This window comes from Pempheris klunzingeri, chromosome 23 (assembly GCF_042242105.1).
Source record: "Pempheris klunzingeri isolate RE-2024b chromosome 23, fPemKlu1.hap1, whole genome shotgun sequence".
Taxonomy (NCBI): domain Eukaryota; kingdom Metazoa; phylum Chordata; class Actinopteri; order Acropomatiformes; family Pempheridae; genus Pempheris; species Pempheris klunzingeri.
This window is the reverse complement of record NC_092034.1, coordinates 2,112,849-2,127,662: the sequence shown is the minus strand read 5'-3', so window position 1 is coordinate 2,127,662 and position 14,814 is coordinate 2,112,849. Positions and strand designations below refer to the sequence as shown.

Below are 14,814 nucleotides of genomic sequence, written 5' to 3'. Positions count from 1 at the left end.
TAAAAAGGATTTTAAGTTATTAAACATCTACAGTATTAAACAAACTGATATTTATTTCCGAATGTTGTAGTTAAGAACATTAGGGCTTCTTATTTCAGCCTTATTTTGAATAAAGTCTGGTTTGCTAAAGCTAAACTCAAGCTGTGATTGTTGTTTGTGCTGATGAGTGTAATAACTGATGTGAAGTCACTTCAGTGCGTTAAATTAAGGTTAGTTTTATCATCTTTGTCCTCGTTTATGCATCAAGTTTCCCGTCCTGAGCAGCAGGAAGAGGAGGTTGATCCAAAATGGCCACAGAAATAAGGTCTGAAATAATTTTTTTTGTCATTGTTCACACTTATAGTGCAAAGATTTCAGAGAAGAGCATAAAAAACTAGTTGCACCGATCCCACAAATATATAGAAAACACTGATTTATCGTCAAAATAATCTCCTTTGAATCATTTTCAGCTACATATAAATATCATCCGTATTCAAAACATCCAAATATTCAAGTGCTGCCAGGAATAAAAACATGTGTACATACAAATCTAAGCATAAAAACAGTGTTTTCTTACAATTTCAGCATTACGCGCTCACATTTGTTGCATTATTTGCTGTTATTCAGTCTTTGTGCTAGCGGCCGCTAACATGCCGGACGCCCCCGTCACTCCTCGGCAGAGCAGTCCGGCGCGATGCTGTGCTCCTGGGCGATGGCCGCCAGCTCTTTGAGGAACTCGGCGTACAGGATGACGGCGAACACTCGGCTCTTGGCTTGCGGGGGGATGGGAGGGCAGGGCGGCAGGACGCCGAGCGGCGGCGGCGGCGGCGGCGGTTGGGCCGGAGCGCTCCTCACCGAGCCGTTGGGCAGAGATGGGTCCAGGATGGCGTCGTCGCCCGGAGACTGGAGGCACTCTGAGACACGAGAGGAAACGTTACACCTCCTGCAGCCGTTCATGGCGCTGTGAGCTACAGCTAGCAGCTAGTTAGCTTAGCTTAGCATAAAGACGGGGACGGGGGTGAAAAGGTTACCAAAATCTGACTACCAGCACTTTTATCTATTTTTATTCTTTTCATATTATTATTACTATAATTGGAGGTTGTATTGTTATTTAATCTTCAGCATATCTATTATTGTTGTATTATTATTGACATTATTAGCATTATTTTTATTGAGTGTCTATGACTGCCGCTATTTGGCTGTGGATAACTTTCACACTGGAGAACAGGGTTTGATACCTGTGTGAGACTAAATTTAATTTATTTATTTGTTAACTTATTTATTTCAGTTTACTTTTAGTATTATCAGTTTTCTGTTTGGTTAGGTTTAGGCACCAAAACTACTTGGTTAGGGTTTAGGAAAAGATCATAGTTTAGGTTAAAATAATAATAAAGGCAGGGTACATTTAACACTAAACATCCACTTTCCTACATATATCTGCCTTAAATAATGTCGTAGCTGCACAACGTCATTGTCTTTATTATAATTATAAGGAATATTTGTTATAATACATTTGTTTTGTTGCCCTGTTTGTTTTTATATATTTGCACCACATCAGGTTTTGTCCGCCGTCCTGTTCGCTTCCCTTTTCTTGTCCCGTGCTGTTAACCCCCGTTTCTAAGATCGCTGTATCCGTAAAGTCAAAGTGAAAGTAAAAATGACAAGTTGTAGTTTTAGCACTGGTGATGGGGACTACTTCCTGGTGTGTGTGTGTGTGTGTGTGTGTGTGTGTGTGTGTGTGTGTGTTCATTAACCTCTAAACTTGCTGTCCTGGTCTTTAGCCAACAGGAACCTCCAGGCCTGAGTGATCAGGGCAGGGTAGTCCGGTCTGGCCGCCACGTAGCGCTCGATCTGAGCATGCACCGACACCAGCACCTACGAACACACACACGTTGTTGTTATTATTGTAATTTAGGTGCAATAAGACGTCGGATCGGGCGTCGAGTGTCACCTGGTGCAGTGTGCGAACGTTGGGCTGGTTTTGTGCGTCTGAGCTGAGCAGGAAGGATCTCAGCAGGGGCTGCGGGTACGACGCCAGCTGGGACAGGATGCCCGTCACCAGCAGGTTCACAGCGATGGAGTTTTCTAGAAGGTTCTCCAGACGGGACAGCAGGACGCTGATGAACGGACCTGCGGCATCATGGGAAACTACAGGTGAGTGCGTGTGGTATTAAAGAGAGAGAGTACGACAGTAGAGATGCATCAATACACAATTATATGGTAGTTTTTAAAACTTTAACATCCTGGGAACATTCAAGCATGTCACAATGTTATTATGAACTTATGTTGATTAATGTTTGTTGTTTTTTTGTTTTATTTTTCCTCCTAAATGTCGGTGACTCTTTATGTCACTGAACAACTTGTCGCAACATCAATTATACACTAATTTTTGATTTAAAGAGAATTTGGTTTAAAATATTCTTTGCTTTTTAGCAGTTTTCCTTCTGATTTCAGTAGTTCAGGAACTGAACTGAACAATTATACTATATCATCTTTTCTGTAGAATAGCTTCTGTTTTTTGCCTTCTTTCATTTGTTTTGTAATAATTCTACAACTTTTAGTCAGCAGTAAAAGAAATCTGTCAAGTTACAGCATCCGTAAAAACTGTATGTCTGTTGCAACATGAGAAGTTAAACTTTTGTCATTTTACTGGTAAATAATGGCTCAGGTGAAAAAACATCTGAAAATTACAGGATTAAACTGATGAAACATGAACTGGTTTTCTTTGGAGTTACTAGATGAGGCTAAAATTTCCAGTGTAGATCGTTTCCAACCAGATTGTGGTATTTTTAGGCATTAACATATTAACTAAAAAGTAAATATTCCTCTGAAAACCACATTTCAACGTCTAATTACAGACCTGTAAATGGAACTCCATGTCTGCTGCTGCCTTTCTTATTGCTGCTCCTCTTCTCCTCTCCTTCCTCTTCATCCTCCTCCTCCTCCTCCTCCTCCATTGCCTCCTCCTCCTCTCTGTCGTCCTCCCACGACGAGCTGAAATCTAACTCTACCCCAAGTCCTTCCTCTTGCTGCTCCTCCTCTTCCTCCTGCAGCGTTTGCCTCAGCGCTCGGACGCGCTTCCTGAACGTGCTGATGTCGTCTGTTACGTCATCACAGTCTGGCTCCACCCCCAAAGAGATCATTAAGTCGTGGTATCGGGACAGGAAGTCGCCGTTATTGGTGACTTTAATGCCAAGCAGATTTGGGGTCTTGGCATCAGTTGTAGACACTTTTGCAGAGTCGTGTGGCTCAAACTCAGAGTGGCCGTTGGGTAAAGCGTTTGCCGCCGCACGTGACGTGGGATGTTGTGCGTTGTGGTGTGTGTGCTGCTGGTGGTGTGTGTGCATGTGATTGGTAGCAGCTGTGAAGTCTTTCTGGTTGCAGTTTCGCTTAAATGTCTCGCGGTCTTTCCCGGCGTGATCACATTCGCCGATGATGTGATCCTGAGCGTTAAAACCGTTGGTGAAAAGCTGATGTCCCTTTGGCTCTCCTTGCACCTCCATCCACTTTATCGCATCTTCTCCTTCCTCCTTCCTTCTCCACACCTCCTTTCCACAGTCCTCGCTCATCCTCCTCACCTCCTTCCCACAATCCTCACTCCATCTTCTTTCCTCTTTCCCCACATCCTCGCTCCTCCTCCTCGTCGACATGATGCTGTTAACTGTCTCCATTACCGTCCTCCCTGTTGTCGTAAGCACTGATGCTATTGTTGTTGTCGTCCCCGCCGCTGATCCTCGGCGGCCGTTTGAGATGCTCCCACGCGCCCGTCGATTTGCTGCCATGATTCGCTCCAAAATGGCTGCCTTTGTTTCCTTCTGGGCGACGAGATCGTAGACCAGAACGTCGCCCTCAAACTCTGATTCCTCTACATACGAGCCGTGCACCAGCTTGGTCGCAGTGCGTCGCATCTCCTGGATGTGTCGAGGAGGCAGAGGTGCAGGCGTGGGAGTGCATCTGTCGAGCTCCACGGTCACGCCGCCGTTAACCAGCGCTCCTGATGAAGAGGGATCATCATCTTCAAAAAGGTCATCCCACTCCAGTTCCAGGGCAGAGCTGGCTCTCCTCACCAGGGTGCCAATGGAGGTGTTATCCAAGGAGGACGGCGTGGGGGAGAGGGCCAAGGGGGGAGGAGTCATGACCAAAGAGCCGATAGAGTCGCTCTTGACTCGCTGTACGACCTCTTCCTCATCTTCTACGTCGTCTCCCGGTGTGTCAGATCGGTAGTGTTGCGGCAGAGGGTTGATCCCGTCATACGGAGCCGACCAGAGTCGACAGGCCCTGCAGACAACAACAACCTGAGCTGAAGATGTCGGACAGAAAATAATCTTTCATCGAGTTAATCCTAAAAAATGTTTTGTCTTTGCTTTGTCCAGGTTACAATCAGGTTTTTGAGGAATCTGTACTTGTGCGTGTAAACATCATATCCCAGTTTCTAGATAAGGTTTATCAATAATAAGGTTTATCAACACACACACTAGAATAAAAGTGGCTTAACGTTATAGTAACTAGACGGGGTAAAGGGAATATGACACCTCAACAACTCAACAAGATACACAACATATTCGTTAATTAAAATTAACGACCATAAGCAGCAGCGTCTAAGAAACTGCAGGTGATGTAGAACAGGACCAGTTTGACGCCCCTGATTCAGTCATAAAGAGCATGAAGACTCACCTGTGGGAGGTAGTGATGGCCTGACGGGCGTCCCACAGGTAGTGGAGGTAGTTTACATCCATCAAAAAGTCTGAACCACGACAGTAACCAACACTGTCTGATACGGACACATCTGACGGAGACAAGAGGACTTCAGTTAGCATGAACACACGTTAGAGAGCGTCTACTTGTGTAATTGTGTGTTGGAGACACTGACCTGCTCCTTTGGGCCAGTGGATGTGCTCCAAGTGTGAGTGTGTGTTCGCAGTATGGAAGGTCCCGGGGCACCAGGAGGGCGTGAGGAGCAGAAAGGAGGCAGCGCTGGAGGAGTAACAGTCCCTCTGCTTTAGGAGGCAGCGCTGCTTCCTGCTCAGGTGGCTGCAGGGAATCAGATACCTGAGGACACGCAGAGGACACGCTAGTAGTGCACTCATGATACCCGTGCAGCCATGCTAGAGAGGCAAACCATCTAAAAAGTTACTGAATGAAAACATATAAACACTTAAATACTTAGAATTTAGCATTTTTCACTCTGAAAACAAAACAAGAGCAACCCACTTCATCAATCTTACACATGGTGATTGATTAAAGGGTAGTTTGGATATTTTTAAATGGCTGTATGAGCTACATATCCATAGTGAGGGTAGAAGAAGTGAGGCAGAAAAGACTATTTCTGCCACTTTATTCATTTTTGTCTGCAAACTGAAGAGGTTGTGCCTCTCCTCACCAGGGTCCATTGACAAAAACAGTAATTTTATATCACAAAACACAGGAGTGGTGAACCATTGCTGTGGTCAAGGAACTAGTATGTTAAGTTACTAACCATTAAAACACAAAACTCACACAGTAACTAAAAGAACGAGGCAGCAGTAGACCAGGAACTCCTGTGGTACACACGGTAAAATTACTGTTTTTGTCTATGGAGTCTGGTAACTTGTAGAGAAGATGGAGCGATACAACTGCTTCAGTTTCCAGACAAAAAAGGGCTGTTGGTGATGAAAATATTCTACATTATTATACATTTAAACTGATGTTGGCAAAGCAATAACTATAGCTAATAATCTGAACTATCCCTTTAACGTCGATGGACTGACCTGAACACCAGCTGCAGCATCACGTCTTCACAGAAGAGACCAATCAGGGTCCTGAACAGCGCCAGCGACACCGTACCCAACTGACGGACACGAAAACAGACGGTCAGAGGTCAAAGGTGACGAGGTCACACTTCCGTGGCTCAAGAATCATAAACCACCAAACCTACCTGGAAAGGTGTGTTGACCCGGCTGACCAGCGTGTCCAGGATGTGCACGTTGTCGTGTGTGTGCAGCAGGATGAAGGACAGGAAGGTCTGCAGGAGGGCGGGCTCAGGGATGGAGCGCAGGAACAGGTCCAGGTAGGCTGTGGTGGTCATCACCTCCTCTACTGTCAGCTGCACACACACACACACACACACACACACACAGTGAAACTCCACATTCATTAACATCCTGCTGCAAACAAAGACTCTCACACTTTACACCCCCCAGTGGTCATTACATGTATGTGGCTTAAATATTTACAAGAAACAGGAAGTGCAGTGTTGCCATAGATACAGTGAGTTAGTTTTTACACATTTTGGAAATTGAAGTTTGCCGAATTAACCATCAATAGTTCACGTTTTGTTGTGCACCAGTCCATGAACTGAAAACTATCAGTGAGTTACTGTAATTCTGAAATAATCCTAAAAACAGGAGGATTCTCAGGGAAGTTCTGAGGTGTTGCCTTACTGACGTTTTGATCCTACTTGGAGAAAACACACATTCAAGCTCATAGTCACAACACTGAATCAGCTAACGGCGCCATCTGAGTGTGTTTGCTGCAAGTTTATCGAGTGAAACACACAAACAAGACGTCAGCAACTTGCTGGTCACACAAATGTGACCAAAACTTTTTTTTAATTTTCTATAATGACAGGAAATAATTCCTGCCCAAAGCAAAAACTCTTTACAACTGCACTCCGTACTTTCTCCTTCCTGTGTATTTATTTTATTTATGCTGCTGTAACGATACAGTTTCCCCATCTGGGATCAATAAGGTCTATCTATCTATCTGTTCCTGATTTTGGATTCCATGTTGAATATGTAGCGGTGAGGTTTGGTACCTTGTGCAGAGCAGGAGCCAGGACTGGCACCAGGAAGCCGTTGTAGATGTAACCCAGCAGCTGAGACCGGATGGAGGGATGAGCGACCTGACAGAGAGAGAGAGAGAGAGGTGAGGTAGGTGTGTGTGTGTGTGTGTGTGTGTGTGTGTGTGTGTGTGTGTGGTACCTTGGTAACGGCACTGCAGAAGTCCAGTGAGTGCAGGAAGTGGACGAGAGCTGGAACCTGTTGACCCAAACACCAGATAAGAGAGAGAGGGATCAGTTATTAGATAGTTAATCATCAATCAATCGATACAGGTCTCTCAGGTCAGGATCAAACTCTTTAAAGGTCCCACATTATTCTAAATGCTAATTTTAATGTCTTCTAAACGTAGATGTGTCTCTTCCTCCCTCCATCTTTCAGTAAACGTGTGTGAAAACACGGCGTTTAGTTTTCTCTCTCTTTGTGATGTCATAAGGGGATGTGTTGATCATGTGACCTGTGTTAAAACAGGAAGACGTGGAAGGCGAGAGAGCGAAGCAGCAGATTGTTTCTGAGCTTCTAAAACGGACTTGTCGTCCAGCGCCACCGTCTGATTTAATTTGTCTCATGACCAAGTACCTGCAAAACCAATGGCTATCCCATCAGCCCCTGCTGTACTGTCTGCTTATTAGCGACTGCTAGCATGCTAACACGCTAACCTAAGATGGCGAATATAGTAAACACTCAACTTAAAGCTAAACATCAACATGTTAGCATTTAGCTCAAAGCAACGTAGCACGTTTTCACTCAGATTTATTAATGTCATCCATCCATTCGCTCATTGTGTGGTCGTCATGGTTACCTGCTGCCAGTCAGCCTCGTCCAGACAGTGCCAGTCTTCACTGTAGACCTGCAGCCGGGCGGGAAGAGACGAGTACAGACCGGACAGACCTGTGGCCAACACCTGTAAACACACACACAGGTGGACACAGGTAAGGTATGCGATGCTCAGACACGCTTGAGCACAAACAGGCTTTTGAGGAAATTAAATTCCAGAGCAGATTAGTGTGACCTTTTTATAAACTGAATGAGAATGAGGGCAGATATGAACAGCAGCAGAAACAGGGAGAGAGAGTGTGTTTGATTGATTAATTTATCATTAACTAAAATACTGAGTTGTAAGAGTGCCATAGAAAATAATAATGACATTATATATAAATTAATACAGAAAAAGAGTAATTTATACGCTAAAATGTTAATTTAAAAAAATTCTAAATAAATATATAGAAAAATAGTTGAACAAATAAATGTGAAAATATATAAAGATGCTTATAATTTCTGTTTTATAGTTATATTTCTCTACAGTTCCACATTTTTTGATTACTTATTTATTCTTTTATTTATTTCTCCTTTTATTCTTTTCTTTGGCACTCCTATCACTCCATACCGAAAGATCCATTAAAGGAATAGTTTTATATTTCTGGAAATAGACTTTTTCAATTTCACTTGGGAGTTGGATGAGAAGAGTATCTGTATGGTAGATATGAAGCTACAAACATCAGATAATTAGCTTAGCTTAGCATAAAGACTGGAATCAGGGGGCGACAGCTAGCACGAATAAACACATTATGTCTTGTTTACAACCAAAAAAATACTCCAGCATATAAACCCCCCCTGTAAAACCACATATTGGTGATTTTACACTTATATTTTATTGTCCTGATTAAAGAAAAAAGATGCAATGTGCTAATTAGCGGCGCTAGTAGGTAGATCTTGTTACCTCTGGGCAGAGCCAGGCTAGCTGTTTCCTGTCTTCATGCTAGGCTAAGCTAACCAGCTAGCCTTATATTTAATGTACAGACATGAGAGAGGTGTATTTCCCATTGTGTTGAACTGTTCCTTTAATAAAAAAGAGTGTAAACAACATAAACAACAACAACAGCAGCAGCATCAACAGCTGCAGTCTTGAGTCTCGCTAACAATCAGATGACTGTCCAATCACGTGCAGACGTATTAATCCCTCTCTGAGTACGAGCCAATCTCACACTGGTTTACTAATCTGCTCTCTGGATAAGATTGAGGTCAGAGTGGTTACATGGGCTTAAATCTGACACACACACACACACACACACACACACACACACACACACACACACACACACACACACACACACACACCGGTGGCACATGCTTATGTGTCTTTGCTCGCCCTTTCACATATAAACTCCCTCTCTTTCCCTCACACAAACAGTAAAATCAGAAACTGGCAGGGATGGAGCCAAAATGGCCGCCACAGCAGGTGTGCATACCTGAAGGACAAACAAAACACTTGTGTCTTTCAGGAACAGTAGTTATTTTCTCTGAAATTAAATTCTCATGTTACAGGCTCGGCTGTACTCTGTGTTTTGTGCTAATTAGCAAATGCTAACATGCTAAAATCAAGATGGTGGACGTGGTAAACATGCTAAATAACCCATGTTAGCATTGTGATTTTATTTTGTTCTTAATATTAAGATCACTGTATCACTGTATATTAGATGTCTTTGGTTTGTTTGCTGTTCTGCATCTCACATATCTACGTTGTAACCTCGAGCTCCATTTGAAGGCAGCTCGTCGACGTTAGCATGTTAGCATTGTCACAGTTAGCCTGTTGGCGTTAGCATGCAGTTAAATTTGACATCCTCCTTGAAAATCCAGCTTTAGATAATTTTTCTCTTGACTATTTTATCTTTTTTTTATGAATTTCTTGCTGTATCACCACTTTGTCTCTATACAACTCACACACACACACACACACACACACACACACACACACACACACACACTCCCTGAGGACACACTATGAGCTCATTAGTTCATTACATAACAGAGGGGGCATGTCATTTATTGAGCGGCCGTCCCATTCATAAAAAACTAAATCTGTACCAAGCTGCGGCCTCTTTAAAGGCCTTTAGGCTTGAGTCGGGGTCGAAGGCTCTATATTTGCAGGAAATAACATATTCAGGTGTTGATTAAATGAAAATGTCCCTGCCATACCTCCATATACACACTTTCAACCACATATAACACTTTTAACTATAACTAGGGATTGTCGCTGAAAGCTGCCTCCTCTTTCTGGGTTCTGCTTCATCGTCATCACGTCGTGGTCAAAAGAGAGGTGGCGTTTAATTCAAGCGCTTTATTTTGTAGATCAGCTCACTTGTAATGAATGTGAAGGTGGTAAATGAAGTGGAAAGTGGATTACTGCCTTCAAAATATACTCGTGTAAAGAGTAAAAGTTTAAAAAATGACTTTTTTTTTTGCTATATATACTTTAGATCTGGACTTCTGTGATGTCAGCTCATGTTTGTGTCATTTCACGAGGAGAATATCGACTGCAGTAGTCGGCCAATGGCAGGCTTTAAACCTGCGGCCCGACTCAGGCTAATGTGGGATAAACCGGCCGCTGTACTTAGCAAACACACCTTTAGATTCTCCACAGATGTGCGGCTGGTTTAATCTCCTATTGGGCCGCCAGTGCAGCAATAGCTCCGCGTTAGCCTCTTGTTTCAACATATAACGATGCAAAAGAGGTTAGCGAGAGTAAAGGAATGCAACAATTAGCCTGCAGGCTTATCTCAGTGATCCACATCTACTGAGCGACGCTGATCCTCAACAAATCCTTGACATTTCCAAGTCTAACAGGCGCTCCGGCACGCGGAAAAGACGGCCGTGAAAACTAGGCGTCGCTTCCTCAGACGTCCTGGAATGAACCATCAAGGTTTTTAGTGATGGAGGGTGCAAACTATCTGTCAGGCACTTCATGTATATGTATATGTGTGTGTGTGTGTGTGTGTTGGTACACTTACAGGACAGAAGTATGTGTTCTCGGCGATGTGCTGGGCGACTCGGGGGTCAGAGGCCGACAGAGACATGATGAGCAGCAGAGCGTCTCTGGCCTGCTGACCAACTGCACCCTGTCTGAGAGAGAGAGAGAGGGAGATCGAACAGGGTTTTGTAAGCATTCGTGCATCCTTCAACCATGTAGGTGTGTAAGAAATGTTTGATAACTCCTGTATCCTTAAACCTGGGCCATATTTTTGCATATATTGGGTTTAAAGTGACTGGTAGGAACAAAAATGTTTGGAAATGGTCCAGTAGATCACCTCAGCCAGCAGCTGTGAACTCCTCCTGATCACAGTAGGTCCACTAAAAGAGCTTGTTTGATCCACTGACAGGCTCAGAGTGTTATTCTAAGTGTGTGACAGCATCATGGAAAGGATCCCTACAGAGAGAGACCTGGAAGATCCTTTTGGTTTAACCACAAACAGCCGTTATATCGCTCTCTGCACACACACCAGACTACATTCACAAAAACATCCGTTTTACAAAGGAATTGATGGCCAACTGCTGTCTCAATCAATTAGCTTGTGTTGTAATTGTGTGACTTTTGGTGCTTTAAAGGGTTAGTTTGGATCCAACACAATATTTGTGTTACACAAAATATCACAAGCAAACTAACCAATCCAGGCAGCTGTAGACTGGAACAATGCAAGGTTCAGGGAAGTAAAATTACTGTTTTTGTCTATGGAGTCTGGTGGGTTTGTATAGCATGACGCAACAACTATTTCTAGCTGAACAAAAGGGATCTTACAGGTCCATCTCAGTAGGGATCCTTTACATATAACAATCTGAGCCTGTTATCATACTGTGAACTGATGCAATAGCAGTTACAGCACAGTTGCCACTCGTTCGTGGCTGCCAGCGGAGGAGATCTACTGGACCAACAAGTTTATGCACCTACCAGTCATTTCAAACCCAACACAGGTAAAAATGGGGCCCAGGTTTAAAAATACCAGAGTTATGCTTCAACCAGAGGGCCTCTAAGTCATTCACATCCTTCACACGTGGCTTGTGTTTTTTGTTTTGGGCGTCAGGAGGTGAAGATAGGGTGGGCCTTGAGGCAGTTCCACACTTGATATCACTGAAGGAGAGACCACTCTGACCCAGACTCTGACCCGCCTGTCTCTGTCTCTGTCTGTACTCCAGCAGGATGTGAGCTGCCCTATCAAGATGTGTGTTTTACTGTGACTTTATTCTTTCTATTTTCATATTACTTTGACATTAATGCTGCTGTTGTATCATTATATTACCTGTTATCTCACTTTTGTTGTTGCTGTTTTTGGGCTTTTCTTATCATAAACATTGTTTTACAAAAGAAAAACAAAGAGCTCTAGAAATCGAAGCCACCGTTCTTATTATTGTGGTGTCCTGTCTGTGTGCGTGCCTACCTGTGTGTGTAGGGTATGAGCAGGGAGAAGAGCAGGAAGTTGGCGGCCCCCTGGTCGGCGCTGGTGTGGAAGAACAGCTCCAGCACCGAGGGGTCTTTGACCAGAGCCACACACAGCTGGTTGAGCAGGAGGACCAGCTCGGCCTCCACCACACCACGGCTGTCTGGAGGTGGGGGGAGAAGGCGCAGGTGATTAAATACCCAGGTGGCTGTTCCTAATTAAACATTTTACACTGATGAAATGTCATTAGACAGCTCAAACAACTCAGGTTTGTGCAAAAGTTGGTCTTTAAACTGCTTAGTTAGAAGGAAATCCTCGACAAGGACGGCTGAGAGAGTTTTAGAAAAAGATTAGACAGATTTAATAAAGGATATTTTTTTAAACCTGAGCTCTATTCTTTTCATATTTGGGTTTTTAAATGACTGGATGGAGCAGAAACTTTGGGAATTGGTCCAGTAGATCACCTCAGCCGGCCCTGATGGCTGTGATGTAATAATTTGGGGCAACTTCGCCTGATCACAGTAGGTCCACTAAAAGTGCTTGTTTTAGCCACTGGCAGGCTCAGAGTGTTATTCTGAGTGTCTGACAGCATCATGGAAAGGATCCCTACAGAGAGAGACCTGGAAGATCCTTTTGGTTTAACCACAAACAGCTGTTATATCGCTCTCTGCACACACACCAGACTACATTCACAAAAACAGGGATTTTACACAGTCGTTGCTGGTCTACTGCTGCTTCAATAAGTTAGCTTTTTTCTGTTATTATGTGACTTACGTGTTTTAAAGGGTTAGTTCAGATCCAACACAATATTTTTGTGACACAGAATAACACAAACTTACCAATTGAGACAGCAGGAGACCAGCAACTGCCATTTTAGTTCGAGGTAAAATCACTGTTTTTGTGAATGGAATTTGGTGGGCTTGAATAAATGGTAAAATGGTCTGTATTTGTACTTTTAGTGGAGCTCGCTCACCTGTTCCTGATCTACCAGACCAAGTGTATCCTTTTTTGGTGCGTCTGTAAACTTATTTACTGTAAAAAAACTGAACAAACAAGCTGACGTGCCAAAACAGAATATAAAATACCAACAGTAGCAAATATTGTTTCGCAAATCATTGTCTGACCATCTGACTGAGCATGAACTCTTATTCCTCTCGCTGTCCCACCACCACCGGCTCACCTGTCCCGGCTCCGGCGCAGGAGGCCAGCAGCATCATGAGCGGCCGCAGGACGGGTTTATGGTGCAGCAGAGGCTGCCGGGCCTGAGACAGAAGCATCTGGTACATCCTGAGCTGCTCCAGCTTCATGTCCTCGGTGAACTGTCTGCGGAGGCTCCACAGGAACAGCCTCTCCATCACGCCCTCCAGCACCACAAACTCCAGGATGGGGCCCATCGCTCCTCCTGGTGACAGCAGGTAAACGGGCCTGAGAGCGGACACGGTGCGACACGGCGACACGATGCAGTGTGGCGTTTTATCTCCTGTCTTACCTTGCCCCGCCTCTTCCTCCATCAGCAGGAAGAGCATGTGTTCCACGTAGTTCTGCACAGCGCTGGCCTCGTCCGCCGGGATCGGGCCGAGGCGAAGGCTGCCGCCGCCGCTGCTGCTGCCGTGACCTGACAGGAAGCTCAACGCGCCACCACTGCGGCCCGGCTCGTGTTTCTCCAGGATCTTCACGACCTGCAGAGAGAGTATGGAAGCCCATTTTACATTTATGATGAGAAAATAATAATGTCAAACTTATAAATTTTGAGATACGAGGTCATTATTTTGAAAAAGTTTCTTATCTCAATGACTTAAATGATCTTTTTTTCAGTGTTCATCAGACGTCCTCAACTACTTCTAGTGGACCTACTGTGATCAGGTGCAGATGGATTACCTTACCACCAGTGCAGCTGAAGGTTTGTACCTAGTATCCAATTCAAAATATGCCATAAACGTTTGAAGATACAAACTTTAAATTCTTTAAGCATCGAAGAATATTTCGATTTGCTGTGGGAGGGACGAACAAGAGATGAATACATGAATGAAAACACTGAGGGAGAAGACTGTAATTCACTGTCTGCACTTGTGTTAACCTTTGACCCCACACACACACACACACACACACACACACACAATACAATACAATACGCTTGCACACACACACAGACATGGAGTGTGTGTGGGTTTTCTTGGCGGGCTCAGAGAGGTTTGTTCTAAATGGATCCTGTGTTTAAGGGCCAAAGTCTGGGTCGGTAATACACACACACACACACACACACACACACACACACACACACACACACATAATCAAACACACACACACATAATCACACTGTGTCTGCCAACCATTATGAGGAAAATAGGACAGGCTGAGAGACAGAAGAGACAGAGAGCGGCGAGAAACAACAGAGGAGTGAGTTTATCGGAGGTGATCGATGGATTGCTTGGTGGATCGATGGATCGATAATCGGAGCCTGCGGGACGGTTCGATTACCTGCGTCCAGTGGTTCTTGAACACGATCATACAGGTCTCGGGGTCCACGCCTTTCAGCGTCAGAGACTTCTTCCGGTTGCCCCCGACAACCACGGAGGCCATCATCTTGATTGGCAGTCAGGCGGCTACGTTAGCTAGCATGTCGTCGACGTCTGGAGGAGGATGGAGGATGGGGGCGGGATGGAGGGGGCATTAGCCGGCTCTCTCAGCCCAGGATGGGCCTCTGTGCCTGGGCTTGGTGGGCAGCTGCTGGCCCTGCAGGAGGTGGAGGTGGACAGAGAGGAAACTTTTCAGTGTTATCATTATTCCTGGAATAACTGAGCTCATTCAGA

At 44.5% G+C, this 14,814-nt stretch overlaps 1 protein-coding gene across 1 annotated transcript; it reads right to left on the bottom strand.

Moving 5' to 3' along the window:
* Window positions 1-544: 544 nt before the first annotated feature.
* Window positions 545-14,587, bottom strand: LOC139222945 (FHF complex subunit HOOK-interacting protein 1A-like). The gene is made up of 16 exons (XM_070854856.1): window positions 14,483-14,587; window positions 13,494-13,683; window positions 13,185-13,406; window positions 12,005-12,167; window positions 10,583-10,694; window positions 7,597-7,698; window positions 6,939-6,995; window positions 6,773-6,859; window positions 5,894-6,061; window positions 5,727-5,806; window positions 4,850-5,028; window positions 4,654-4,765; window positions 2,840-4,257; window positions 1,931-2,109; window positions 1,734-1,854; window positions 545-893 (listed from the first exon to the last, which is right to left on the bottom strand). Exons 1-16 carry the CDS (start codon window positions 14,585-14,587, stop codon window positions 646-648), a joined length of 3,543 nt encoding a protein of 1,180 aa, XP_070710957.1. The 3' UTR covers window positions 545-645.
* Window positions 14,588-14,814: the final 227 nt, after the last annotated feature.

What these genes read in the sequence shown, in the direction of transcription:
- LOC139222945 (XM_070854856.1), bottom strand. Translation starts at nt 14,587, where the DNA reads ATGATGGCCTCCGTGGTTGTCGGGGGCAACCGGAAGAAGTCTCTGACG. An exon ending in CTGCGCCGGAGCCGGGACAG is followed by an intron (nt 12,168 to 13,184) that starts GTGAGCCGGTGG and finishes CCCCACCTCCAG; the next exon opens with ACAGCCGTGGTGTGGTGGAG. An exon ending in CCAGGACAGCAAGTTTAGAG is followed by an intron (nt 894 to 1,733) that starts GTTAATGAACAC and finishes CTCGTGTCTCAG; the next exon opens with AGTGCCTCCAGTCTCCGGGC.